The 24,374-nt window shown below is 27.5% G+C and overlaps 1 protein-coding gene across 1 annotated transcript; it reads left to right on the top strand.

The window, feature by feature from the left end:
- The first annotated feature begins 11,064 nt into the window (after nt 1-11,064).
- Nucleotides 11,065-11,913, top strand: LOC114163542 (uncharacterized). Its single transcript, XM_028047845.2, has 2 exons — nt 11,065-11,484; nt 11,629-11,913. Exons 1-2 carry the CDS (start codon nt 11,065-11,067, stop codon nt 11,911-11,913), a joined length of 705 nt encoding a protein of 234 aa, XP_027903646.2.
- The last annotated feature ends 12,461 nt before the right edge of the window (nt 11,914-24,374 follow it).

Below are 24,374 nucleotides of genomic sequence, written 5' to 3'. Positions count from 1 at the left end.
TAGGTAAGGATTCAAGGTAAGGTTGCATCCTAACACTCTAAGGAGTCAGTTAGTCTCACTTAGAGCGGACTGACTCCTGTTGTGAGAGTAGCAGGAGGCCTGAAATTCATTAAGGGCGAATCTTGTGGTGAAGGAAATTGATTTATTGTAACACTTGTAACACATAGCTCGGGGGTGAGCAAAGGTATCCACCACAAGTGCAAGCATCCGTTGAATCCGACTAGGTTATACGTATCCGAATGAGTCGAGTCGAGTCGTAGTGTATTGATTGAAAAGTCATAACATGCTTGGTTGCTGTATGGATATTGGATGGTGAAAGTATATTTGACTGTATGATGTAAATGTTGTTGGCTCTAGCTTACCCTGTTTGTTGTGTGGTTTTCTTGTATGTGGCTCTTCTTTCTGGCGATGATCATCAATTCAATTGATGGGAGCAGATGGGCGAGGTTCCCGCGGTCAGCAAGGAAATGGCGATTCCGCTGCTTAGTCATCTGGGCTGGACCTTATGTTTCTTTTCCTCATGGGTTTTCTTTAGGGCTACGGCCCATGTATTGCTCTATGCCTTACTATTACTCTCATTTTGTTAGACTTTTATCTGGATTTCGTTGGCATCGTGGTGTGCCCAGTTTGTAGGGGTTGTGTTAAGGACCCCAGGACTACTCTACATTACTATTTTGTGTGACGTTCCTTTTAATTCCGTTTAATACTTAAATGGGACGTTGCAAATTGTACTTCTATTGTGGTAAGTTAGATTATAACACATTCTTTTCAAGTGTTTAAAAAGAAGAACAAAGTGGTGTATCATTTCATTTAAATTTTTATTTTTTATTACTTGAAAATAATTTGTAATTTTATTGATAATTAAGAAAATATTATAGAATAAAATATGATTTTAATAATGGTTGACGTTATTGCATTACATTGATTGAATTTAATGTTCTAGTTATATCTTTTCTCTTTTTACATCTTTAAAAGAATAACTTGTTTTATCTTGAAAGAAAAAGAAAATCTTTTATCTTAAAAACATAATTTGATAAGTTTTAAATGATTTGTAATTGAAATCTTGTGCTATAGAAAAAAAAAAAGTTAATAAAATATTACTAAAGTATCATTTTCTAAAATTTAAAAAATAGAATTAACTAAAAAGCATATAGTATAATTATATTTACAAAACGAGAAATATTTAAAAATAGATCAATATTTTAAAAATATTTTAAACTAAAGAATAAAAATAAAAAAGTTACTTTTTTTATTTTATTGGATAAAAATTTTAATTGTTTTAATTGAAATCTTGTGATATAGAAAGAAAATAAGAAAAAATATTAATAACATTAAGTTTTCTAAAACTCTTAAGGGAGAAATATTAAAAAAATAGAAAATTTAAAAATCTTATAACATAATTATATTAAAAAATGAGAAAAAATTAAAAAATACAGAAGCATTTTCAAAGTATTTTAAATTCAAAATAAAGAAAAAGTATCTTATTTAATTGTTTTGATAAATTTTTTTAGTTTCATAATTGAAATATAATATAATAAAAAAAATAAGATAATGAAATATTAGTAAAATTATCATTGTCTAAAAAATAAAAAATATAAATATATAGAAACATTGAGAATTATTCAACCATAAATACATATTTAAAAAAGAATTTTAAATTAAAAATAGAAAAGATTATTATTTTTTATTAAATTTGATAACATTTTAAGTTTTCTAATTGAAATATTGTACTACAAGAAAGTCCTAATTATTTATGACTGACCAATTATTTAAAAGAAATTACTCTAGAGGTGGTTAAGGTATTTATTATTTTTTAAAATGCTATATTTGATTTGTTCATTGTTAGGCTACGTCAATAATCTTTTAACCTAATTGTACTTCAATTACGGTAAGGTAGATTATAACACATTCTTTTCAACTATTAAAAAAGAAAAACAAAGTGGTGTATCATTTCATTTAAGTTTTTATTTTTTATTACTTGAAAATAATTTTTAATTTATTTGATAATTAAGAAAATATTATAGAATAAATTATTATTATAATAATGGTTGCAGTAATCATAATATATAAAACTTATTCATAAAATAAAATAAAAAATACCAAATTGGATGTATCATTTAATCTATTTTTTCAATGTTTATTACTTGACGTTATTCCATTACATTGATTGAATTTAATGTTCTAGTTATAAGTTTTATCTTTTGACATCTTTAAAAGAATAACTTGTTATATCTTGAAAGAAAAAGAAAATCTTTTATCTTAAAAACATAATTTGATAAGTTTTGAATGATTTTTAATTGAAATCTTGTGCTATAGAAAAGAAAAAGAAAATCTTTTATCTTAAAAACATAATTTGATAAGTTTTAAATGATTTTTAATTGAAATCTTGTGCTATAGAAAAAAAAAGTTAATAAAATATTACTAAAGTATAATTTTCTAAAATTTAAAAAATAGAATTAACTAAAAAGCTTATAGTATAATAATATTTCAAAAACGAGAAATATTTAAAAATAGATAAATATTTTAAACTAAAGAATAAAAATACAAAAGTTACTTTTTTTATTTTATTGCATAAAAATTTTAATTGTTTTAATTGAAATCTTGTGATATAGAAAGAAGATAAGAAAAAAATATTAATAACATCAAGTTTTCTAAAAATCTTAAGGGAGAAATATTAAAAAAAATAGAAAATTTAAAAATATTATAATAGAATTATATTAAAAAATGAGAAAAAATTAAAAAATACATAAGCATTTTCAAAGTATTTTTAATTCAAAATAAAGAAAAAGTATCTTTTTTAATTGTTTTGACAAATTTTTTTAGGTTCATAATTGAAATATAATATAATAAAAAAAATAAGATAATGAAATATTAGTAAAATTATCATTGTGTAAAAAATAAAAAATATAAATATACAGAAACATTGATAAATATTCAACCATAAATACATATTTAAAAAAGTATTTTAAATTAAAAATAGAAAAGATTATTATTTTTTATTAAATTTGATAACATTTTAAGTTTTCTAATCGAAATATTGTACTACAAGAAAGTCCTAATTACTTACGACTGACCAATTATTTAAAAGAAATTACTGTAGAGGTGGTTAAGCGTATATATTAGTTTTTGAAATGCTATATTTGATTTGTTTATTGTTAAGCTATGTCAATAATTTCTTACTCTAACTAGTCTCTGACCCGTGCATATGCACGGATCTTTTTTTTTGTTTTTTTATAAATAATATAATTGATATTATATTTATTATTTATAGAAAATGTGTAATTAATTTTTAAGAGAAAAGAAATAAAAAATACACATTTTTAATAGTAACCTATACGTACTTTTTTTATTTAAATATAATATAAAATTATCTCATAAAAATATGATATTATAGTTTTATAAATTTAATAATAATATTTATAGTTTATGGTCATTGTAATAGAAATATTTAAATAAAATAAAAAAAAATATTATCAATTTTGATTAAATAAATATTTAAAAGTAATACTATACTAATATTATCAATAAATTTAATAATAACAACAATCATATATAATCATAATATTAATATATTATATATTAATATTTTTAATAATACTAATAATAATAATAACAATAATAATATAGTAATAATTTTACTATTACTACTAATGTTAATAATTTTTACAATAACAAAATATAATAGTAATAATACTAATAGTAATACTAATAATTTCACTCCTAATTTAAGTATTAATTTTCATATATTATAGTTAATAATTTTTCTAATTAGTTCTTTACTCATAATAATAATAATAATAATAGTAATTATTTTTTTGAATTAATTACTTCGATGTAATGATAAATCAACAACAAAAGGAATAAAAAAATGCAAGTAATTGGAACATGATCATGTAGTAAATATCAATAAAATGGGTGTCTAACTATAATAATAATATCCCGTATTGATAAAAAAAAAAAAATAATAATAATAATAATACATAACTACATATATAAAGATACATGGTCTCCTATTTTGTTTTTACAATTATATTCTCTTAATTATTATTTTTTAAATTTAAATTATTATTGATAATAAAAAAAATAGTCTTTAGTTCTATTATTTTACTAATTTTAGTAACTACTTTTTTTTAATTCAGCTAATTACTCGGATGTAAAGATAAATCAACAACAAAACAAATAAAAATGCAAGTAATTAATATATAATCCATAATAGATAAAAGTAAAATGTGTATCTAAATAATACAATTCAAATAATAATACTAAGATTGATATTAATATGATAATAATAACACTAATATTATTTAAAATAAAAATAAAAATAATAATAATTATTATTATATTAATATTAATACTAATGCTAATTATTATTTTTTAAATTTAAATGATTATTTATAATAAAAAACTACATTTTAGTTTTATTATTTTACTAATTTTAGTAACTACGTTTTTGGATTCAACTAATTACTCAAATGTAAAACAAACCAACAACAAAGCAAATTAAAATGCACGTAATTAAAATATAATATTGTAGTATATAAAAGTAAAATGTGTATCTAAATACTACAATCCAAATAATAAAAATGTAAATAATTCAAGTATAATCTTGTATCAAAATTAAATAATAGTAATAATACTAATATTATTTATGATAAGTATAGTACTAATAACCGTAAATAATAATAATAATAATAATAATAATAATAATAATAATAATAATAATAATAATAATAATAGTAATAATTTTATTAATAATAATATCATTAAAACTCATAATAATAATATTATTAGTAATAATAAATTTTTCTAGTTTTTTTTCAAAATATATAAAAAAATTAAAATATTATATATTAATATTATAAGTAATACTATACTAATATTTTTACTACTACTAATATTATCAATAAATTTAATAATGACAACAATCATATATAATCATAATATTAATATATTATACGTTAATATTGTTGATAATACTAATAATAATAATAACAATAATAATAACAACAATAATTTACTATTACTAATAATGTTAATAATTTTTATAATAACAAAATATAATAGTAATAATACTAATAGTAATATTAATAATTTCACTACTAATTTAACTATTAATTTTTGTATATTATAGTTAATAATTTTTCTAATTACTTTTTTTTTAATAATAATAATAATATATAATAATAATGTTAATAATACTAATAATAATATATAATAGTAACATATAATAATAATAATAATTATTATTATATTAATATTGGTTATAATTTTATTACTATCACTACAATTAATATTTATAATAATAATATTATTAATAATTACAAATAATAATACTTATAAAAATATTACAAATAATAATATTACGTATAGTTGAAATCATAAATAAATGAAAAAACAAAACAAATTAGTTTTTGTAGGATTCGAACCAGGATCCTTTTATTACACAGTTCGAAAATAACGAAAAAACTAAATTTTATGACACTTGTCAATAAAAGAAAATGGATAATGTAGTAATTGGTGGTATCTTCTTTTCTTAATATGTAATAGATTGTACTTCAATTGTGGTAAGTTAGATTATAACACATTCTTTTCAACTGTTAAAAAAGAAGAACAAAGTGGTGTATCATTTCATTTAAATTTTTATTTTTTATTACTTGAAAATAATTTGTAATTTTATTGACAATTAATAAAATATTATAGAATAAAATATTATTATAATAATGGTTGTGCTAATCATAATATATAAAACTTATTCATAAAATAAAATAAAAATTATCAAATTGGATGTATCATTTAATTTAATTTTTCAATGTTTATTACTTGACGTTATTGCATTACATTGATTGAATTTTATGTTCTAGTTATATATTTTATCTTTTTACATTTTTAAAAGAATAACTTCTTATATCTTGAAAGAAAAAGAAAATCTTTTATCTTAAAAACACAATTTGATAAGTTTTAAATGATTTTTAATTGAAATCTTGTGCTATAAAAAAAAACTTTAATAAAATATTACTAAAGTATCATTTTCTAAAATTTAAAAAATAGAATTAACTAAAAGGCTTATAGTATAATTATATTTCAAAAACGAGAAATATTTAAAAATAGATAAATATTTTAAACTAAAAAATAAAAATAAAAAAGTTACTTTTTTTATTTTATTGGATAAAAATTTAAATTGTTTTAATTGAAATATTGTGATATAGAAAGAAGATAAGAAAAAATATTAATAACATCAAGTTTTCTAAAAATCTTAAGGGAGAAATTTTAAAAAAATAGAAAATTTAAAAATCTTATAAAAGAATTATATTAAAAAATGAGAAAAATTAAAAAATACAGAAGCATTTTCAAAGTATTTTAAATTCAAAATAAAGAAAAAGTATCTTTTTTAATTGTTTTGATAAATTTTTTTAGTTTCATAATTGAAATATAATATAATAAAAAAAAGATAATGAAATATTAGTAAAATTATCATTGTCTAAAAAATAAAAAATATAAATATATAGAAACATTGAGAAATATTCAACCATAAATACATATTTAAAAAAGCATTGTAAATTAAGAATAGAAAAGATTATTATATTTTATTAAATTTGATAACATTTTAAGTTTTCTAATTGAATTATTGTAATTCAAGAAAGTCCTAATTACTTATGACTGACCAATTATTTAAAAGAAATTACTCTAGAGGTGTTTAAGCGTATATATTAGTCTTTAAAATGCTATATTTGATTTGTTCATTGTTAGGCTAAGTCAATAATTTATTAACGTAATTGTACTTCAATTGTGGTAAGTTAGATTATAAAACATTCTTTTCAATTGTTAAAAAAGAAGAACAAAGTGGTGTATCATTTCATTTAATTTTTTTTTTATTACTTGAAAATAATTTGTAATTTTATTGATAATTAAGAAAATATTGTAAAATAAAATATTATTATAATAATGGTTGTAGTAACCATAATATATAAAACTTATTCATAAAATAAAATAAAAAATACCAAATTCGATGTATCATTTAATTTAATTTTTCAATGTTTATTATTTGACGTTATTGCATTACATTGATTGAGTTTAGTGTTCTAGTTATATCTTTTATCTTTTTACATTTTTAAAAGAATAACTTGTTATATCTTGAAAGAAAAAGAAATTCTTCTATCTTAAAAACATAATTTGATAAGTTTTAAATGATTTTTAATTGAAATCTTGTGCTATAGAAACTAAAAGTTAATAAAATATTACCAAGGTATCATTTGCTAAAATTTTAAAAATAGAATTAACTAAAAAGCTTATAATATAATTATATTTCAAAAACGAGAAATATTTAAAAATAGATAAATATTTTAAAAATAGATAAATATTTTAAAAATAGATAAATATTTTAAACTAAAAAAAAAGTTACTTTTTTTATTTTATTGGATAAAAATTTAAATTGTTTTAATTGAAATCTTGTGATATAGAAAGAAGATAAGAAAAAATATTAATAACATCAAGTTTTCTAAAAATCTTAAGGGAGAAATATTAAAAAAATAGAAAATTTAAAAATCTTATAATAGAATTATATTAAAAATGAGAAAAAATTAAAAAATACAGAAGTATTTTTAAAGTATTTTAAATTCAAAATAAAGAAAAAGTATCTTTTTTAATTGTTTTGATAAATTTTTTTAGCTTCATAATTGAAATATAATATAATAAAAAAATAAAAATTATCATTGTCTAAAAAATAAAAAATATAAATATATAGAAACAGTAGGGCCCAATTGTTTCTGCCCCATTATTTTATAGGTTGTCCAATCTTATGGGCCTAAGGGGGATTGGCCAAGTTCGATTTCTGACCTAAAGTGCCCAAACCCTAACTTGTGCCCAGTTTTCGGAAAAACATATCCCTCACTTTTCTTTGAGGTGTTGTTGCCGCCTGTACTAGGGTTCCATAGTGTGCCCAGTCTCACGTTCAACTTGACCATTTTGGCTCACGTAAGTACTCCCAACCCACATTTTTCGATCTCTAGTCCTGTTTCCGTGTTTAGTGTTAGAGCTTCGGTATTAAACACCCTCTAATCGTTTTTACAACTCCGTAATCTTCTCATAGGGTTGTGGTGTTTCGCTGTTCGTTGTCGAGGTCTTAAAACTAGCTCATTCCAGGTAAGGGCAGCTAGGGATTTTTGTTCAAGTCTATTTCTTGTATGGGTTGTCACTGTTTTATGTTTTGTATGAGTATGGTGCCTTTGTGAAATGTTAAATACATGTATATTGCTGTTTGGGGTGTGGTTGGATGACTGTGCAGGGTGATCAGTGACGAGACCTGTCTGTCTCGCCCAGGCGACCAGGCCTCGCCCAGGAAAGACTTACAAAGATAGACCCAGACTCGCGCTCGAGCTCTCGCTCAGGCGAAGAGCTTTTGTTTGAGCGAGACACCATCTCGCTCAGGCGAGAGAGGCTCGCCTAAGCGAGGACGAGTGGGGATTTGAGGTTTGTGCTGTAGGCGTAGCTCAGGCGAGGAAGCTTTTCTTTTGGGCGAGGGACATGCTCACCCAGGCGAGTAACAGCTCGCTTAAGCGAGAATCCGCGGGCCTCGCAGGGTTCCCTAATGACAGTCTCGCCTAAGCGAGACCCTGTGGCTTGAGCGAGACTAGCACGAGATTTCTTTATGCAACTGTACCTTTTATGTTGTTGGGGCCTTAATTGTATGTTTGGCTTTTTATGCTTTACCTTGGGTATGAACTGTATGAATTGAGTGACCTTGTATGAGGGAGAGGGAATTATGATTCATGAGTTTTAATATGAGTTGAGCATGTTGATTGTATGAGGTGATTCATGGAATTTGAAACGATGGGTTTGGTATGGCTTTGACATGAGATATGAGGGAATGTGGATCAATGAATGTGGCATGGTGTTGGTAGGGAATACACTCCTACATTGGTAATTTGTGAAGGATGAGTGGGATGGATTCAATATGAAACACAAGTGAGAATGGAATTGTGAAGGTTGACGTGATATATATACATATATGTATATACCTGTGCATGTTAAATAGTATTGGTTTGATTATGATTGGTATGTGTCAGTGTGTAATTCCTTGGAGCCTCTAGGTGAGACTTTCAGGGTCGCACTTCAGTGGTCAAGACGTAATTCCATGGCCCATGTTAGTGGGTGATCATGGTGGTGCCCCATCTATATGATCTGGTAAGGATTCAAGGTAAGGTTGCATCCTAACACTCTAAGAAGTCAGTTAGTCTCACTTAGAGTGGACTGACTCTTGTGGTGAGAGTAGCAGGAGGCCTGAAACTCCTTAATGGCTAACCTTGTGTGTGAGGGAATTGATTCATTGTAACACTTGTAACACATAGCTCGGGGGTGAGCAGCTCGGAGGTGAGCAGAGGTATCCACCACAAGTGCAAGCATCGGCTGAATTCAACTAGACTATATGTATCCGGATGAATCGAGTCAGAGTCTGTTTGAAATGTTAGAACATGTTTGGATGATATATGAAATGCTTGGATTGTGTATTGACATGTAACTACTTGTTGAACTGTTTTACTCTAGCTTACCCTGTTTGTTGTATGGTTGTCTTGTATGTGGCTCTTCTCTTTTGCGATGATCATCAATTTAATTGATAGGAGCAGATGTGCGAGGTCCTTGCGGTCAACAAGGGAACGGTGACTCCGCTGCTTAGTCATCTGGGTTGGATTTTCTATTCTGAGCTTTCTTTTGGGGCCACGGCCCATGTATTGGTTGTCCTTTAAACTTCCAATTTCATTTCAATTAAATTTTTGTATCTGTTTAGTTTGATATCGTTGTATGCCTTGGTTTATCGTAAGGCGGATTGTGGAAACTCTAAGACTGCGCTACTATACTATTTTGTTGTGACATTTCCTTCAATTACGACTATTAATTAAATGAGTGCTACATTTATGGTATCAGAGCGGTCATTCCTTAGGTCTGTGGACTTGGATGTCCGCTTAACTTTCTCTGTGTCTTTTCTAGTGTTCTGGTTAAATTTCCTGTCTTATCAAACCTAACCAAGTGATTTTTTGTGAGCCAGTGAACTATGGCACCTCCTCGTAGGATTCCGTAATCCTCTCAGGGTGACGTACCCGATATCGCTAGGGTAATAGAGGCGATGGTGACTGCTATGACGTAATAAAGCACAACTATGATGCAGCAGCACGAAGCATCCATGCAGTGACAGGTAGCGTCGCTTGAGCAGCAACAGCTAGTGATGCAACAGATGGAGGCTACTAGGGTGGCTGCTGAGGATGCCCACCGGCAGCACATGGAGGCACTCCGCCAGCTGGAGGAGAACAGGGTGGTTGCCCATGTGTTTGGCTCTGAGCCACGACCACCAGTCAGGGAGTGGAGTCTGGAAGACTTCCTGAAGCATCATCTAGTGAAGTTCAATGGGAAGACTAGCCCGGATGCAGCCGATCAGTGGTTGAAGGACCTGGAGAGAATCTTCGACGCGAAGATGTGCCCAGCAGATAACAGGTTGGCTTTTGCAGTCTATATGTTGACCAGAGAAGCTAAACACTAGTGGATTAGCACGAAATCCATCATGGAGGAAAGGGGAGAACCAGTCACATGGGAGGCCTTCCGGGGGAAGTTCCTCTCGGAATATTTCCCTAACAGTGTCAGATATGCCAAGGAGATGGAATTCCTCCAGCTCACCCAGGGAGGGAAGTCAGTAGCTGAATATGCTGAGAAGTTCAAACACCTCAATCGTTTCTATACCTTGCCACTCGACTAGGAGTGGAGATATCGCAAGTTTGAAAATGGACTTCGCGACGACATTCGCTTGATTGTAGCACCCTTATCCATCAAGGATTTTGCTACTCTGGTGGATAATGCAGAGTAATGGAGAAGATGAAGAACGAAGTGGAGGGTCAGAGGCCTCAACAGTCTCAGAGGGTAGGGGGACAATCTGGGTCCAACTCCAAACATGAGGAGCGAAGGCGACCATATGACAAACCTCACCATCAATCTCAAGGGTCTAGGAGATTTTTTCCTTAGTAGGGTCGGGTCTAGTGCTATATATGTGGAGGTCCCCACTTGAGGAGTGATTGCCCATGCATGGAGGGTTACCGTAGATGCAACAACTATGGCAAGGAGGGCCACTTTAGGAAGGACTATCTCACTCTTGCTAGGGCAACAACACGCCCTCCGGTTCAAACCCCTCACCAACACCAGCGGAGGGACAGAGGCAACAGGCCTCAGGCGACAGGCAGGGTGTATGCCATGACCGGAGCAGAGGCTGCAGGCTTAGGTAATCTTGTTATGGGTCGATGCATGATAGCTGGTGAATCTTTGTGTGTACTGTATGATTCTGGAGCGACACACTCTTTTGTGTCAATTGCTTGTGTGGAGCGTCTGGGTCTACCGGTGCGCGAGCTGCAGTGCAAACTGGCAGTATCTACCCCGGCGTCGGGTCTGGTCAGGATGTCGTCCTTGTGTGCTAGGCTTCCGGTGGAGGTAGAGGGACGCAGATACAAGGTAAATCTAATATGTTTACCTCTACAGGAGTTGGAAGTGATCTTAGGGATGGATTGGCTCTCTGCCAATCGCATTCTGATAGATTGTCGTGAGAAAAGATTGTTGTTCCCCGACTCTGAGGAGCTTGAGTTGGTGTCTCCTCAGGGAGTGGTGAAGGAGATTCAGGGTGGTGCGCAATGCTTCATAATCTTCGCTCGTATGGAGGTAGGGGAGAAGGAGGGAACATTGGTCATACCTGTGGTGCATGAGTTTGAAGACGTATTACCGGATGAAGTACCAGGGTTGCCTCCCAATAGAAAGGTGGAGTTCTCTATTAATCTGGTACCAGGAACATGCCCGATGTCGATGGCTCCATATCACATGGCTTTGGTAGAGTTAGTGGAACTCAAGAAACAGATAGAGAAACTGATGGAGAAGCAGTTCATCTGACCCAACACTTCGCCTTGGGGAGCACCAGTGCTGTTGGTGAAGAAGAAGGATGAGAGTTCACGCATGTGTGTGGACTACAGGCAATTGAACAATATGACTATCAAGAACAAGTACCCCCTTCCGCGAATTGATGATTTGATGGATCAACTGCACGGGTCATCAGTGTTCTCCAAGATAGATCTGCGGTCGGGATACCACCAGATTTTGGTGAAAGCGGATGATGTACAGAAGACTTTCTTCCGATCATGGTACGGACATTATGAGTACGTGGTGATGCCGTTTGGTGTGACCAATGCCTCGGCATTATTCATGGACTATATGAACAAGATCTTCAGACCGTTCCTAGATAAGTTTGTTGTTGCCTTCATTGACGACATCCTTATCTATTCCAAAAGTCGGGAGGAACACGCAGAACACTTGAGGTTGGTGCTCAGTGTCTTGAGGGAGAAACAACTATATGCCAAGCTGTCTAAGTGCGAGTTCTGGATGGACGAGGTACAATTTTTGGGGCATGTGATATCCGCACAAGGTATAGCTATGGATCCAGCAAAGGTCAAAGCAGTGGTAAAGTGGGAAAGTCCCAAGTCTGCAACAGAAATAAGAAGCTTTGTGGGTCTAGCCGGCTACTATAGGAGATTCATCGAGGGATTCTCCAAGATAGTGGCGCCTCTGACACTGCTTACTCGGAAGGACCACCCCTTCACTTGGACGGACCAGTGTGAGGAGGGCTTTCAGGAGCTAAAGAGAAGGTTGACCAGTGCTCCTATATTGGTGATTCCTGATGTTGGAAAACCCTTTGAGATTTATTGTGATGCCTCTAACCTTGGGCTCGGTTGTGTACTAATACAAGAGAAGAAGGCAGTGGCATATGCTTCAAGGCAACTTAAGGTTCATGAGAGAAACTACCCAGTCATGACTTGGAGTTGGCAACCATAGTGTTTGCTTTGAAGATCTAAAGGCATTACCTCTATGGTGTCCAGTTTCGTGTATTCAGCGATCATAAGAGTCTCAAGTATTTGTTTGATCAGAAGGAGCTGAACATTAGACAAAGGAGATGGATGAAGTTCCTGAAGGACTATGACTTCGAGCTGCTATATCAATCGGGAAAGGTGAATGTTGTAGAAATCTTAGCAAGGTGTGGAAACTTTGACACACATAGAAACAAGGTGTGGAAACCTTGGCAAGGTGTGGAAACCTTGACTCACATAGAAACAAGGTGCGGAAACCTTGACTCACATAGAAACAACGTGTAGGAACCTTGACAAGGTATGAAAACCTTGACTCATATAGAAACAAGGTGTGGGAACCTTGGCAAGGTGTGGGAACCTTGACTCACATAGAAACAAGGTGTGGGAACCTTGGCAAGGTGTGGGAACCCTCACTCACATAGAAACAAGGTGTGGGAACCTTGGCAAGGTGTGGAAACCTTGACTCACATATAGATAAATATTTAAAAAATATTTTAAACTAAAAAATAAAAATAAAAAAGTTACTTTTTTATTTTATTGGATAAAAATTTAAATTGTTTTAATTGAAATCTTGTGATATAGAAGGAAGATAAGAAAAAATATTAATAACATCAAGTTTTCTAAAAATCTTAAGGGAGAAATATTAAAAAAATAGAAAATTTAAAAATCTTTTAATAGAATTATATTAAAAAATGAGAAAAAATTAAAAAATACAAAAGCATTTTCAAAGTATTTTAAATTCAAAATAAAGAAAAAGTATCTTTTTTAATTGTTTTGATAAATTGTTTTAGTTTCATAATTGAAAGATAGTATAATAAAAAAAAATAAGATAATGAAATATTAGTAAAATTATCATTGTCTAAAAAATAAAAAATATAATTATATAGAAACATTGAGAAATATTCAACCATAAATACATATTTAAAAAAGAATTTTAAATTAAAAATAGAAAAGATTATTATTTTTTATAAAATTTGATAACATTTTAAGTTTTCTAATTGAAATATTGTACTACAAAAAAGTCCTAATTACTTATGACTAACCAATTATTTAAAAGAAACTACTCTAGAGGTGCTTAAGCGTATATATTAGTTTTTAAAATGTTATATTTGATTTGTTCATTGTTAGGCTACGTTAATAATTTTTTAATCTAATTGTACATCAATTGTGGTAAGTTAGATTATAACACATTCTTTTCAATTGTTAAAAAAGAAGAAAAAAGTGGTGTATCCTTTCATTTAAATTTTTATTTTTTATTACTTGAAAATATTTGTAATTTTATTGATAATTAAGAAAATATTATACAATAAAATATTATTATAATAATCGTTGTGGTAATCATAATATATAAAACTTATTCATAAAATAAAATAAAAAATACCAAATTGGATATATCAATTATTTTAATTTTTCAATGTTTATTACTTGACGTTATTGCATTGCATTGATTGAATTTGATGTTCTAGTTATATCTTTTATCTTTTTACATCTTGAAAAGAATAAGTTGTTATATCTTGAAAGGAAAAGAAAATCTTTTCTCTTAAAAACATAATTTGATAAGTTTGAAATGATTTTTAATTGAAATCTTGTGCTATAGAAAAAAAGAATTTAATAAAATATTACTAAAGTATCATTTTCTAAAATTTAAAAAATAAAATTAACTAAAAAGCTTATGGTATAATTATATCTCAAAAATGAGAAATATTTAAAAATAGATAAATATTTTAAAAATATTTTAAACTAAAAAATAAAAATAAAAAGGTTATTTTTTTATTTTATTGGAGAAAAAATTAAATTGTTTTAATTGAAATCTTGTGATATAGAAAGAAGATAAGAAAAAATATTAATAACATCAAGTTTTCTAAAAATCTCAAGGTAGAAACATTAAAAAAATAAAAAATTTTAAAATCTTATAATAGAATTATATTAAAAAATGAGAAAAAATTAAAGAATACAGAAGCATTTTCAAAGTATTTTAAATTCAAAATAAAGAAAAAGTATCTGTTTTAATTGTTTTGATAAATTTTTTTAGTTTCATAATTGAAATATAATATAATAAAAAAAAGATAATGAAATATTAGTAAAATTATAATTGTCTAAAAAATAAAAAATATAATTATATAGAAACATTGAGAAATATTCAACTATAAATACATATTTAAAAAAACATTTTAAATTAAAAATAGAAAAGATTATTATTTTTTATTGAATTTGATAACATTTTAAGTTTTCTAAATGAAATATTGTACTACAAGAAAGTTCTAATTACTTATGACTGACCAATTATTTTAAAGAAATTACTGTAGAGGTGATTAAGTGTATATATTAGTTTTTAAAATGCTATATTTGTTTTGTTCATTGTTAGGCTACGTCAATAATTTTTTAACCTAATTGTACTTCAATTGTGGTAAGTTAAATTATAACGCATTCTTTTCAATTGTTAAAAAAGAAGAACAAAGTGGTGTATCATTTCATTTAAATTTTTATTTTTTATTACTTGAAAATGATTTATAATTTTATTGATAATTAAGAAAATATTATAGAATAAAATATTATTATAATAATTGTTGTGGTAATCATAATATATAACAGTTATTCATAAAATAAAATAAAAAATACCAAATGTGATGTTGTAACATCCCAATTTCAGTATCTTAAAACTAATAAAAATAGGGAGTTTAATCATAGTTCCAAAATAGATAATCCAGTGTACACAATATATTAATACAGTCTTACAAAAGATATGACTATATAAATATATCACTTATACACTCAAACTAAACTAATAAACTCTATACTTAAACTGACCACTACTAAAGCTCCCACTGGTAACCTCCTCCTCAACACTAAAATGATGGCTCTTCATCCTCCAGAAGTGCCTTTAACACTACAACCACATCTGCTCCCACCGAATAAGTGATCATCGCAAAAGAAAAACATACAACACGAGACAGACACACAAAAAGCAAGGGTAAGCTAATCTGATAAGAAAAATCATGCAATTCAATTATAAACAAACCATGCAATCTTTCTCATTTTTACCAGAATCACATAGGCCACCACAAACATAGTACAAATATATATTACTCTAGACTCAATATCTGGATTATGTAAGCGACATCAAATCTCTTGGTGGCGTGCACCTGTGATGGTTCCCAAACTCTGCAGAGTTTGGACACAAGGGGTTATCACCCAATCACTCCCAAGGTAAGTCCCCTTCGCGTCTGTGACTGAATCGGGTCCACAGACTAGGATCTCTTGCTACTCCTCCCGACATAATCCATTATGCTTTACATGAGCCTTAACGGTTATTAGAGCGTCAGGATACCAACCAAAACTGAGTCCTTATGTCCTTACATACACTAAAACATTCCTCTTAGAATTTCCCTTAAAAACCTAATTCAACCACATCTTCTTCATATTCCAACTTCATGCAATTTCACCATACATATTACCTGTCATAACAATTCATGCATATCATAACTAAGTTCACATTTTAACATTCAAACATAGCTTCATCCATTAGAAACAGAGAAATAACACTCAACTACAGGGGTTCTCGCCCAAGCTAGAAGGTCTCGCCCAGGCGAAAAGGCTCTCTCGCTTAGGCAAGTCATTCTTGCCTAAGCGAGGCTCAAAACATAGAACAACCCAAACTCTGGGCGAATTCTCGCTCAGGCTAAGCTGTCTCGCTTAGACGAGGGTGACTCTCGCTCAAGCGAGACTGGCTCGCCTAGGCAAGATCTCGCGCAGAGACAGGGGATGAGTTTCTGGTATTTTCGCTCAAGAGAGAGCTACTCACTTGGGCGAAAATACCAGATTCCCAATATGTTCTCACATGCAACCGTCCATGAATCTAGCACAATCTAATCATACTCTCAATTACACAGTTTAAGCACTCATACAACACTCAATCATGCAATTCAAAGTCATCAGAATGATTTCTATATGAAATTCAAGCAAAACAGTTAGCTTCCCTTACCTGTTATCTTGTTTAGACAGCTTTATAAACGTCAACGCCTTAAAAACGTCAACACCTCTAACTCCACAGGATGCTCTATCTACACATAAAAACATCACAAGAACGATCAGGACACATCATTATGATCACTGATCAACAAAGATTCATATTGATGATTAAAATGTCGCATGCAAGCGGAAAAGGGCTTGCATGCAACAAAAAATAGAAAAGCCTAAAAAAGAGAGCAGAAACTCAACTTACGCGAACGAAGAAACTTATAGGTCCAATTTGAAGAGCTCGCCGAGAGGATTAATCCTATGGTCTCGGTTCTTCAATCAGACAACCAGAGAGACAGAACCTCTAGAGAGAAGTCAGAGAACTCTAGAAAAGTGGTTTCTAGAGAGATGAAGTGTTTTAAAATAATGAAAATTGTTTATAACAATTCTATTTATACTAAAACCATTTAATATTAAAATAATCGAGTCTCACTATTTTTAAACCACTATCACTTTTAAAACGCCATTTTATAAGGTCTTACAGATGTATCATTTAATTTAATGTTTCAATGTTTATTACTTGACGTTATTGCATTACATAGATTGAATTTTATGTTCTAGTTTTATCTTTCATCTTTTTACATCTTAAAAAGTATAACTTGTTATATCTTGAAAGAAAAAGAAAATCTTTTATCCTAAAAACATAATTTGATGAGTTTTAAATGATTTTTAATTGAAATCTTGTGCTATAGAAAAAAAAAGGTTAATAAAATATTACTAAAGTATCATTTTCTAAAATTTAAAAAATAGAATTAACTAAAAAGCTTATAGTATAATTATATTTCAAAAATGAGAAATATTTAAAAATAGATAAATATTTTAAAAATATTTTAAACTAAAAAATAAAAATAAAAAGTTATTGGATAAAAATTTAAATTGTTTTAATTGAAATCTTGTGATATAGAAAGAAGATAAGAAAAAATATTAATAACATCAAGTTTTCAAAAACTCTCAAGGGAGAAATATTAAAAAAATAAAAAATTTAAAAATCTTATAATAGAATTATATTAAAAAATGAGAAAAAATTAAAAAATACAAAAGCATTTTCAAAGTATTTTAAATTCAAAATAAAGAAAAAGTATCCTTTTTAATTGTTTTGATAAATTTTTTTAGTTTCATAATTGAAATATAATATAATAAAAAAAATAAGATAATGAAATATTAGTAAAATTATTATTGTCTAAAAAATAAAAAATATAAATATATAGAAACATTGAGAAATATTCAACCATGAATACATATTTAAAAAGGCAATTTAAATTAAAACCAGAAAAGATTATTATTTTTTATTAAATTTGATAACATTTTAAGTTTTCTAATTGAAATATTGTATTACAAGAAAGTCCTAATTACTTATGACTGACCAATTATTTAAAAGAAATTACTGTAGAGGTGGTTAAGCATATATATTAGTTTTTAAAATGCTATATTTGATTTGTTCATTGTTAGGCTACGCCAATAATTTTTTAACCTAATTGTACTTCAATTGTGGTAAGTTAGATTATAACACATTCTTTTCAATTGTTAAAAAAGAAGAACAAAGTGGTGTATCATGTGATATCCCATTTAAATAGATCAAATCTACTAAATAAAAACATCACATAATTATAGAAATGCAAAAGCAATCCGATGAACAGTGCACATAAGAAAATCCACTATTATAGTCATCCAAGAGAGTACTTTTAAAGGAGACTTAGGCACACTACAATACCATGGACATAACAGGATCCAAAAGTTTAACAGTTTTGCCAAATATATACTCCTAGAGCAATGAATTACAATAGGCGCTAAGGCCATAAAACCACTCCTGAGAGTCACATACAACACTCCCACTAGACCGTGCCGCTGCCACCATCAGGCCTATCTCCCGCATTATTCCCATCTGCTCCCACCAATAAGGTGATCATCGCAAAAGACAAAATAGGACAAGAACATACATAAAAATGAAAGGGTAAGCTAGTGTAATTTAAATTTATCATAGTATAACAGACAAGTGCTTAAACAGTCCAAGCATGCAACACAGTAGGCACAGAGAATCATGTTATAGCAAACAAGCAGGACACTATGACCCAATTATCTGGATAAATATACTAGGATCGGATTCACTGGACGCTTGCACTTGTGGTGGCCTCTACTACTCTGTAGAGCCATTGCCAATCGGTTTCACCTTACCACACACAAGGTTAGCCTTCAAGCATCTAAGGCCATTATCCTGCCAAAGACTGGGGCCTCCCGCTACTCTCACCACTTGGCTCAGTTTGCTCTACCTAAGACTCACTGACCCATTAGAGTTTCGAGATGCGGTCCTTACTTGAATCCTTATCCTAATATATATATATATATATATATATATATATATATATATATATATATATATATATATATATAAACTACACGCCACCATGAGAGCTCCCCACGAGACTCATGGAATTACGCCTATCTCACACCAAATTCATGTTTCATGCCTTATACACCACCTTTATCTCAAACATCCAATTCTCATGCAAGGTCTCAACCATACAACCCAAAATCCATGTGCTACTCATGCCAACATACCAATTTCAGTTCATATGAATCAAACAACCATACCCATATACATACTTCATGGTTTAAAGAGGCAACTTAAGCCAATCATGCAATAAATCACCCAAGCAAACAAGGGAACAATGTTAGAACACAATTCAGCATCAACCTCGCTCAAGCTAGGAGCCCTCGCTCAGGCGAGGGAAGTTGCCTCGCTTAAGCTACAGGTTCTCGCTTAGGTGAGACTACAACAGTGGCCCCTGTGAGATTTCATGAGCTCTCGCTTAGGCGAGTCCTTCTCGCCTGAGTAAGACGGGGTGTCGCTCAAGACGCGAATGGGCCGCCTGGGCGAGCGCTCGAGGCAGAACCTTAAGCGACCTCTGATATTCTCGCCTAGGCAAGATGAGTTCGCTTGGGCGAGAATATCAGTTCTCCCCCACTATTCCAAGCATGCAAGGTAGAAAAACCACACAAAGTAACATCCAGACTACCAGCCAACCATCTACACATGATTAATATACCATTCAAGCACCCAAAACACAAAACAACCCTCAAACATTCAAAAATCGCTTTAGAACTTAAAAACCTACTTCCCTTACCTTTTTAGGCGCAAGAGAAGGGAGCAGTAACTCAGAGAATGTAACCCAGGCACAACAACTCCACTAGCTAAGATAGTGAGTTGAAACAGAAACCCCAAGACCCAAAACGAGTATAAGAGGATGAACTATAACGCAACTAAAGTGCCCAACTAGAAAGGGAAAGAAAGGCTATGGCAAAAATGAGGAGTAACTTACTTGGAGACAGAACCACCGTATCTAGGTCGAAGATGAAACAATCTTTGTACCCTAGCAGAGCTCTATCTGGAGTCTTGGGTATTTGAGAGAGGGAGACAGCTTCTGAAAAAGGAGACAAGTGGAATAGTGAGTAGTTGGAAGGGGGTATTGGGGGTCCCTTTCTGGGCTGGCCTTGGGCCTACGAAAAGACCAGGCTCAACAAATTATAAGCTCGAAAAAGGGGGCTCACATATAATTTCATTTAATAATATATATAAAACTTATTCATAAAATAAAATAAAAAATATCAAATTGGATGTATCATTTAATTTAATTTTTCAATGTTTATTACTTGACGTTATTGCATTACATTGATTGAATTTTATGTTCTAGTTATATCTTTTATCTTTTTACATCTTTAAAAGAATAACTTGTTATATCTTCAAAGAAAAAGAAAATATTTTATCTTAAAAACACAATTTGATAAGTTTTAAATGATTTTTAATTGAAATCTTGTGCTATAGAAAAAAAAAAGTTAATAAAATATTACTAAAGTATCATTTTCTACAATTTAAAAAATAGAATTAACTAAAAAGCTTATAGTATAATTATATTTCAAACATGAGAAATATTTAAAAATAGATAAATATTTTAAAAATATTTTAAACTAAAAAATAAAAAATAAAAAATTTACTTTTTTATTTTATTGGATAAAAATTTTAATTCTTTTAATTGAAATCTTGTGATATAGAAAGAAGATAAGAACAAATATTAATAACATCAACTTTTCTAAAAATCTTTAGGGAGAAATATTAAAAAAATAGAAAATTTAAAAATCTTATAATAGAATTATATTAAAAAATGAGAAAAAATTAAAAAAACAAGGAAGCATTTTCAAAGTATTTTAAATTCAAAATGAAGGAAAAGTATCTTTTTTAATTGTTTTGATAAATTTTTTTAGTTTCATAATTGAAATAAAATATAATAAAAAATAATAAGATAATGAAATATTAGTAAAATTATCATTGTCTAAAAAATAAAAAATATAAATATATAGAAACATTAAGAAATATTCAACCATAAATACATATTTAAAAAAACATTTTAAATTAAAAATAGAAAAGATTATTATTTTTTATTAAATTTGATAACATTTTAAGTTTTCTAATTGAAATATTGTACTACAAGAAAGTCCTAATTACTTATGACTGACCAATTATTTAAAAGAAATTATTGTAGAGGTGGTTAAGCGTATATATTAGTTTTTAAAATGCTATATTTGATTTGTTCATTGTTAGGCTATATCAATAATTTTTTAATCTAACTAGTCTCTGACCCGTGCATATGCACAAGTCTTTATTTTGTTCTTTTTTAAATAATATAATTGATATTATATTTAATATTTATAGAAAATGTGTAATTAATTTTTAAATAAAACTTTTTAAGAGAAAGAAATAAAAAATACACATTTTTTAATAGTAACCTATACGTACCTTTTTTTATTTAAATATAATATAAAATTATCTCATAAAAATATGATATTATAGTTTTATAAATTTAATAATAATATTTATAGTTTATTGTCGTTGTAATAGAAATATTTAAATAAATTAAAAATAAATATTATCAATTTTGATTAAATAAATATTTAAAAGTAATACTATACTAATATTTTTACTATTACTAATATTATCAATAAATTTAATAATAACAACAATCATATATAATCATAATATTAATATATTATATATTAATATTGTTAATAATACTAATAATAATAATAACAATAATAATATATTAATAATTTTACTATTACTACTAATGTTAATAATTTTTACAATAACAAAATATAATAGTAATAATACTAATAGTAATACTAATAATTTCACTCCTAATTTAAGTAATAATTTTCGTATATTATAGTTAATAATTTTTCAAATTAGTTCTTTTACTCATAATAATAATAATAATAATAATAATAATAATAATAATAATAATAATAATAATAATAATAATAATAATAATAATAGTAATAATAATAATAATAATAATAATAATAATAATAATAATAATAATAATAATAATAATAATAATAATAATAATAATAATAATAATAATAATAATAATAATAGTAACAATTTTTTTGAATTAATTACTTTGATGTAATGATAAATCAACAACAAAAGGAATAAAAAAATGCAAGTAATTGAAACATGATCATGTAGTAAATATCAATAAAATGGGTGTCTAACTATAATAATAATATCTTGTATTGATAAAAATAATAATAATAATAATAATACACAACTACATATATAAAGATACATGGTCTCCTATTTTGTTTTTACAATTATATTCTCTTAATTATTATTTTTTAAATTTAAATTATTATTGATAATAAAAAAAATTACTCTTTAGTTCTATTATTTTACTAATTTTAGTAACTACTTTTTTTAATTCAGCTAATTACTCGGATGTAAAGATAAATCAACAACAAAACAAATAAAAATACAAGTAATTAATATATAATCCATAATAGATAAAAGTAAAATGTGTATCTAAATACTACAATTCAAATAATAACACTAAGATTGATATTAATACGATAATAATAACACTAGTATTATTTAAAACAAAAAATACAAATAATAATTATTATTATTATTATATTAATATTAATACTAATGCTAATTATTATTTTTTAAATTTAAATGATTATTTATAATAAAAAAACTACATTTTAGTTTTATTATTTTACTAATTTTAGTAACTACTTTTTTGGATTCAACTAATTACTCAAATGTAAAACAAACCAACAACAAAGCAAATAACAATGCAAGTAATTAAAATATAATCTCGTAGTATATAAAATAAGATGTGTATCTAAATACTACAATCTAAATAATAAAAATATAATCTTGTGTCAAAACGAAAATAATATTAATAATACTAATATTATTTATGATAAGTATAGTACTAATAACCGTAAATAATAATACTACTAATACTAATAATTTCACTACTAATTTAAGTATTAATTTTCGTATATTATAGTTAATAATTTTTATAATTACTTCTTTACTCAGAATAATACTAATAATATTAATAATAATAATAATAATAACAATATATAATAATAGTAATAACTATTTTTTTTAATTAATTAATCCGATGTAATGATAAATCAACAACAAAAGGAAAAAAAAAAGTGCAAGTAGTTGGAACATGATTATATAGTAAATATAAATAAAATGGGTGTCTAACTAAAATAATAATATCCTGTATTGATAAAAATAATAATAATAATAATACACAACTACATATATAGAGATACATGGTCTCCTATTTTTTTTTTTACAATTATATTCTCTTAATTATTATTTTTTACATTTAGATGATTATTGATAATAAAAAAAATAGTCTTTAGTTCTATTATTTTACTAATTTTAGTAACTATTTTTTCTAATTCAACTAATTACTTGGATGTAAAGATAAATCAATAACAAAACAAATAAAAATGCAAGTAATTAATATATAATCCTAGTAGATAAAAGTAAAATGTGTATCTAAATACTACAATTCAAATAATAACACTAAGATTGATATTAATATAATAATAATAACACTAATATTATTTAAAATAAAACTACAAAAAATAATAATTATTATTATATTAATATTAATATTAATACTAATACTAATTATTATTTTTTAAATTTAAATGATTATTTATAATAAAAAAAACTACATTTTAGTTTTATTATTTTACTAATTTTAGTAACTACTTTTTTGGATTCAACTAATTACTCAGATGTAAAGACAAACCAACAACAAAGCAAATAAAAATGCAAGTAAATAAAATATAATCTCGTAGTATATAAAAGTTAAATGTGTATCTCTTAGAAATATTTTATTATAATTTAAAAAATAAAATAATTAAAATAAAAAACTTACTGTTACTCATGTGTTTATAAATCTTTAATTTATGGGTTAATATGTTTTATGGCTAATGGCTATATTCTTATTACACTTTACTCCTTTGTCTCCTTTTGCTACCTATAAATACCACCTATGTGCATGGGAAAAGACACCAACAAAAGAACAACAAACACTAGAGTTCTCTAACAAAAGTGTTCTTATTTTCTTCTCTATATTATCTTTAAGACAGTGGTGTTCATAA

The sequence above is a fragment of the Vigna unguiculata genome, chromosome 9 (genome assembly GCF_037176805.1).
Source record: "Vigna unguiculata cultivar grain cowpea cultivar isolate G323 ecotype 2 chromosome 9, ASM3717680v1, whole genome shotgun sequence".
Classification (NCBI taxonomy): Eukaryota; Viridiplantae; Streptophyta; class Magnoliopsida; order Fabales; family Fabaceae; genus Vigna; species Vigna unguiculata.
This window is presented reverse-complemented; position numbering and strand designations above follow the sequence as displayed.

What these genes read in the sequence shown, in the direction of transcription:
- LOC114163542 (XM_028047845.2), top strand. Translation starts at nt 11,065, where the DNA reads ATGGAGGGTTACCGTAGATGCAACAACTATGGCAAGGAGGGCCACTTT. An exon ending in TAGAGGGACGCAGATACAAG is followed by an intron (nt 11,485 to 11,628) that starts GTAAATCTAATA and finishes GTGTCTCCTCAG; the next exon opens with GGAGTGGTGAAGGAGATTCA.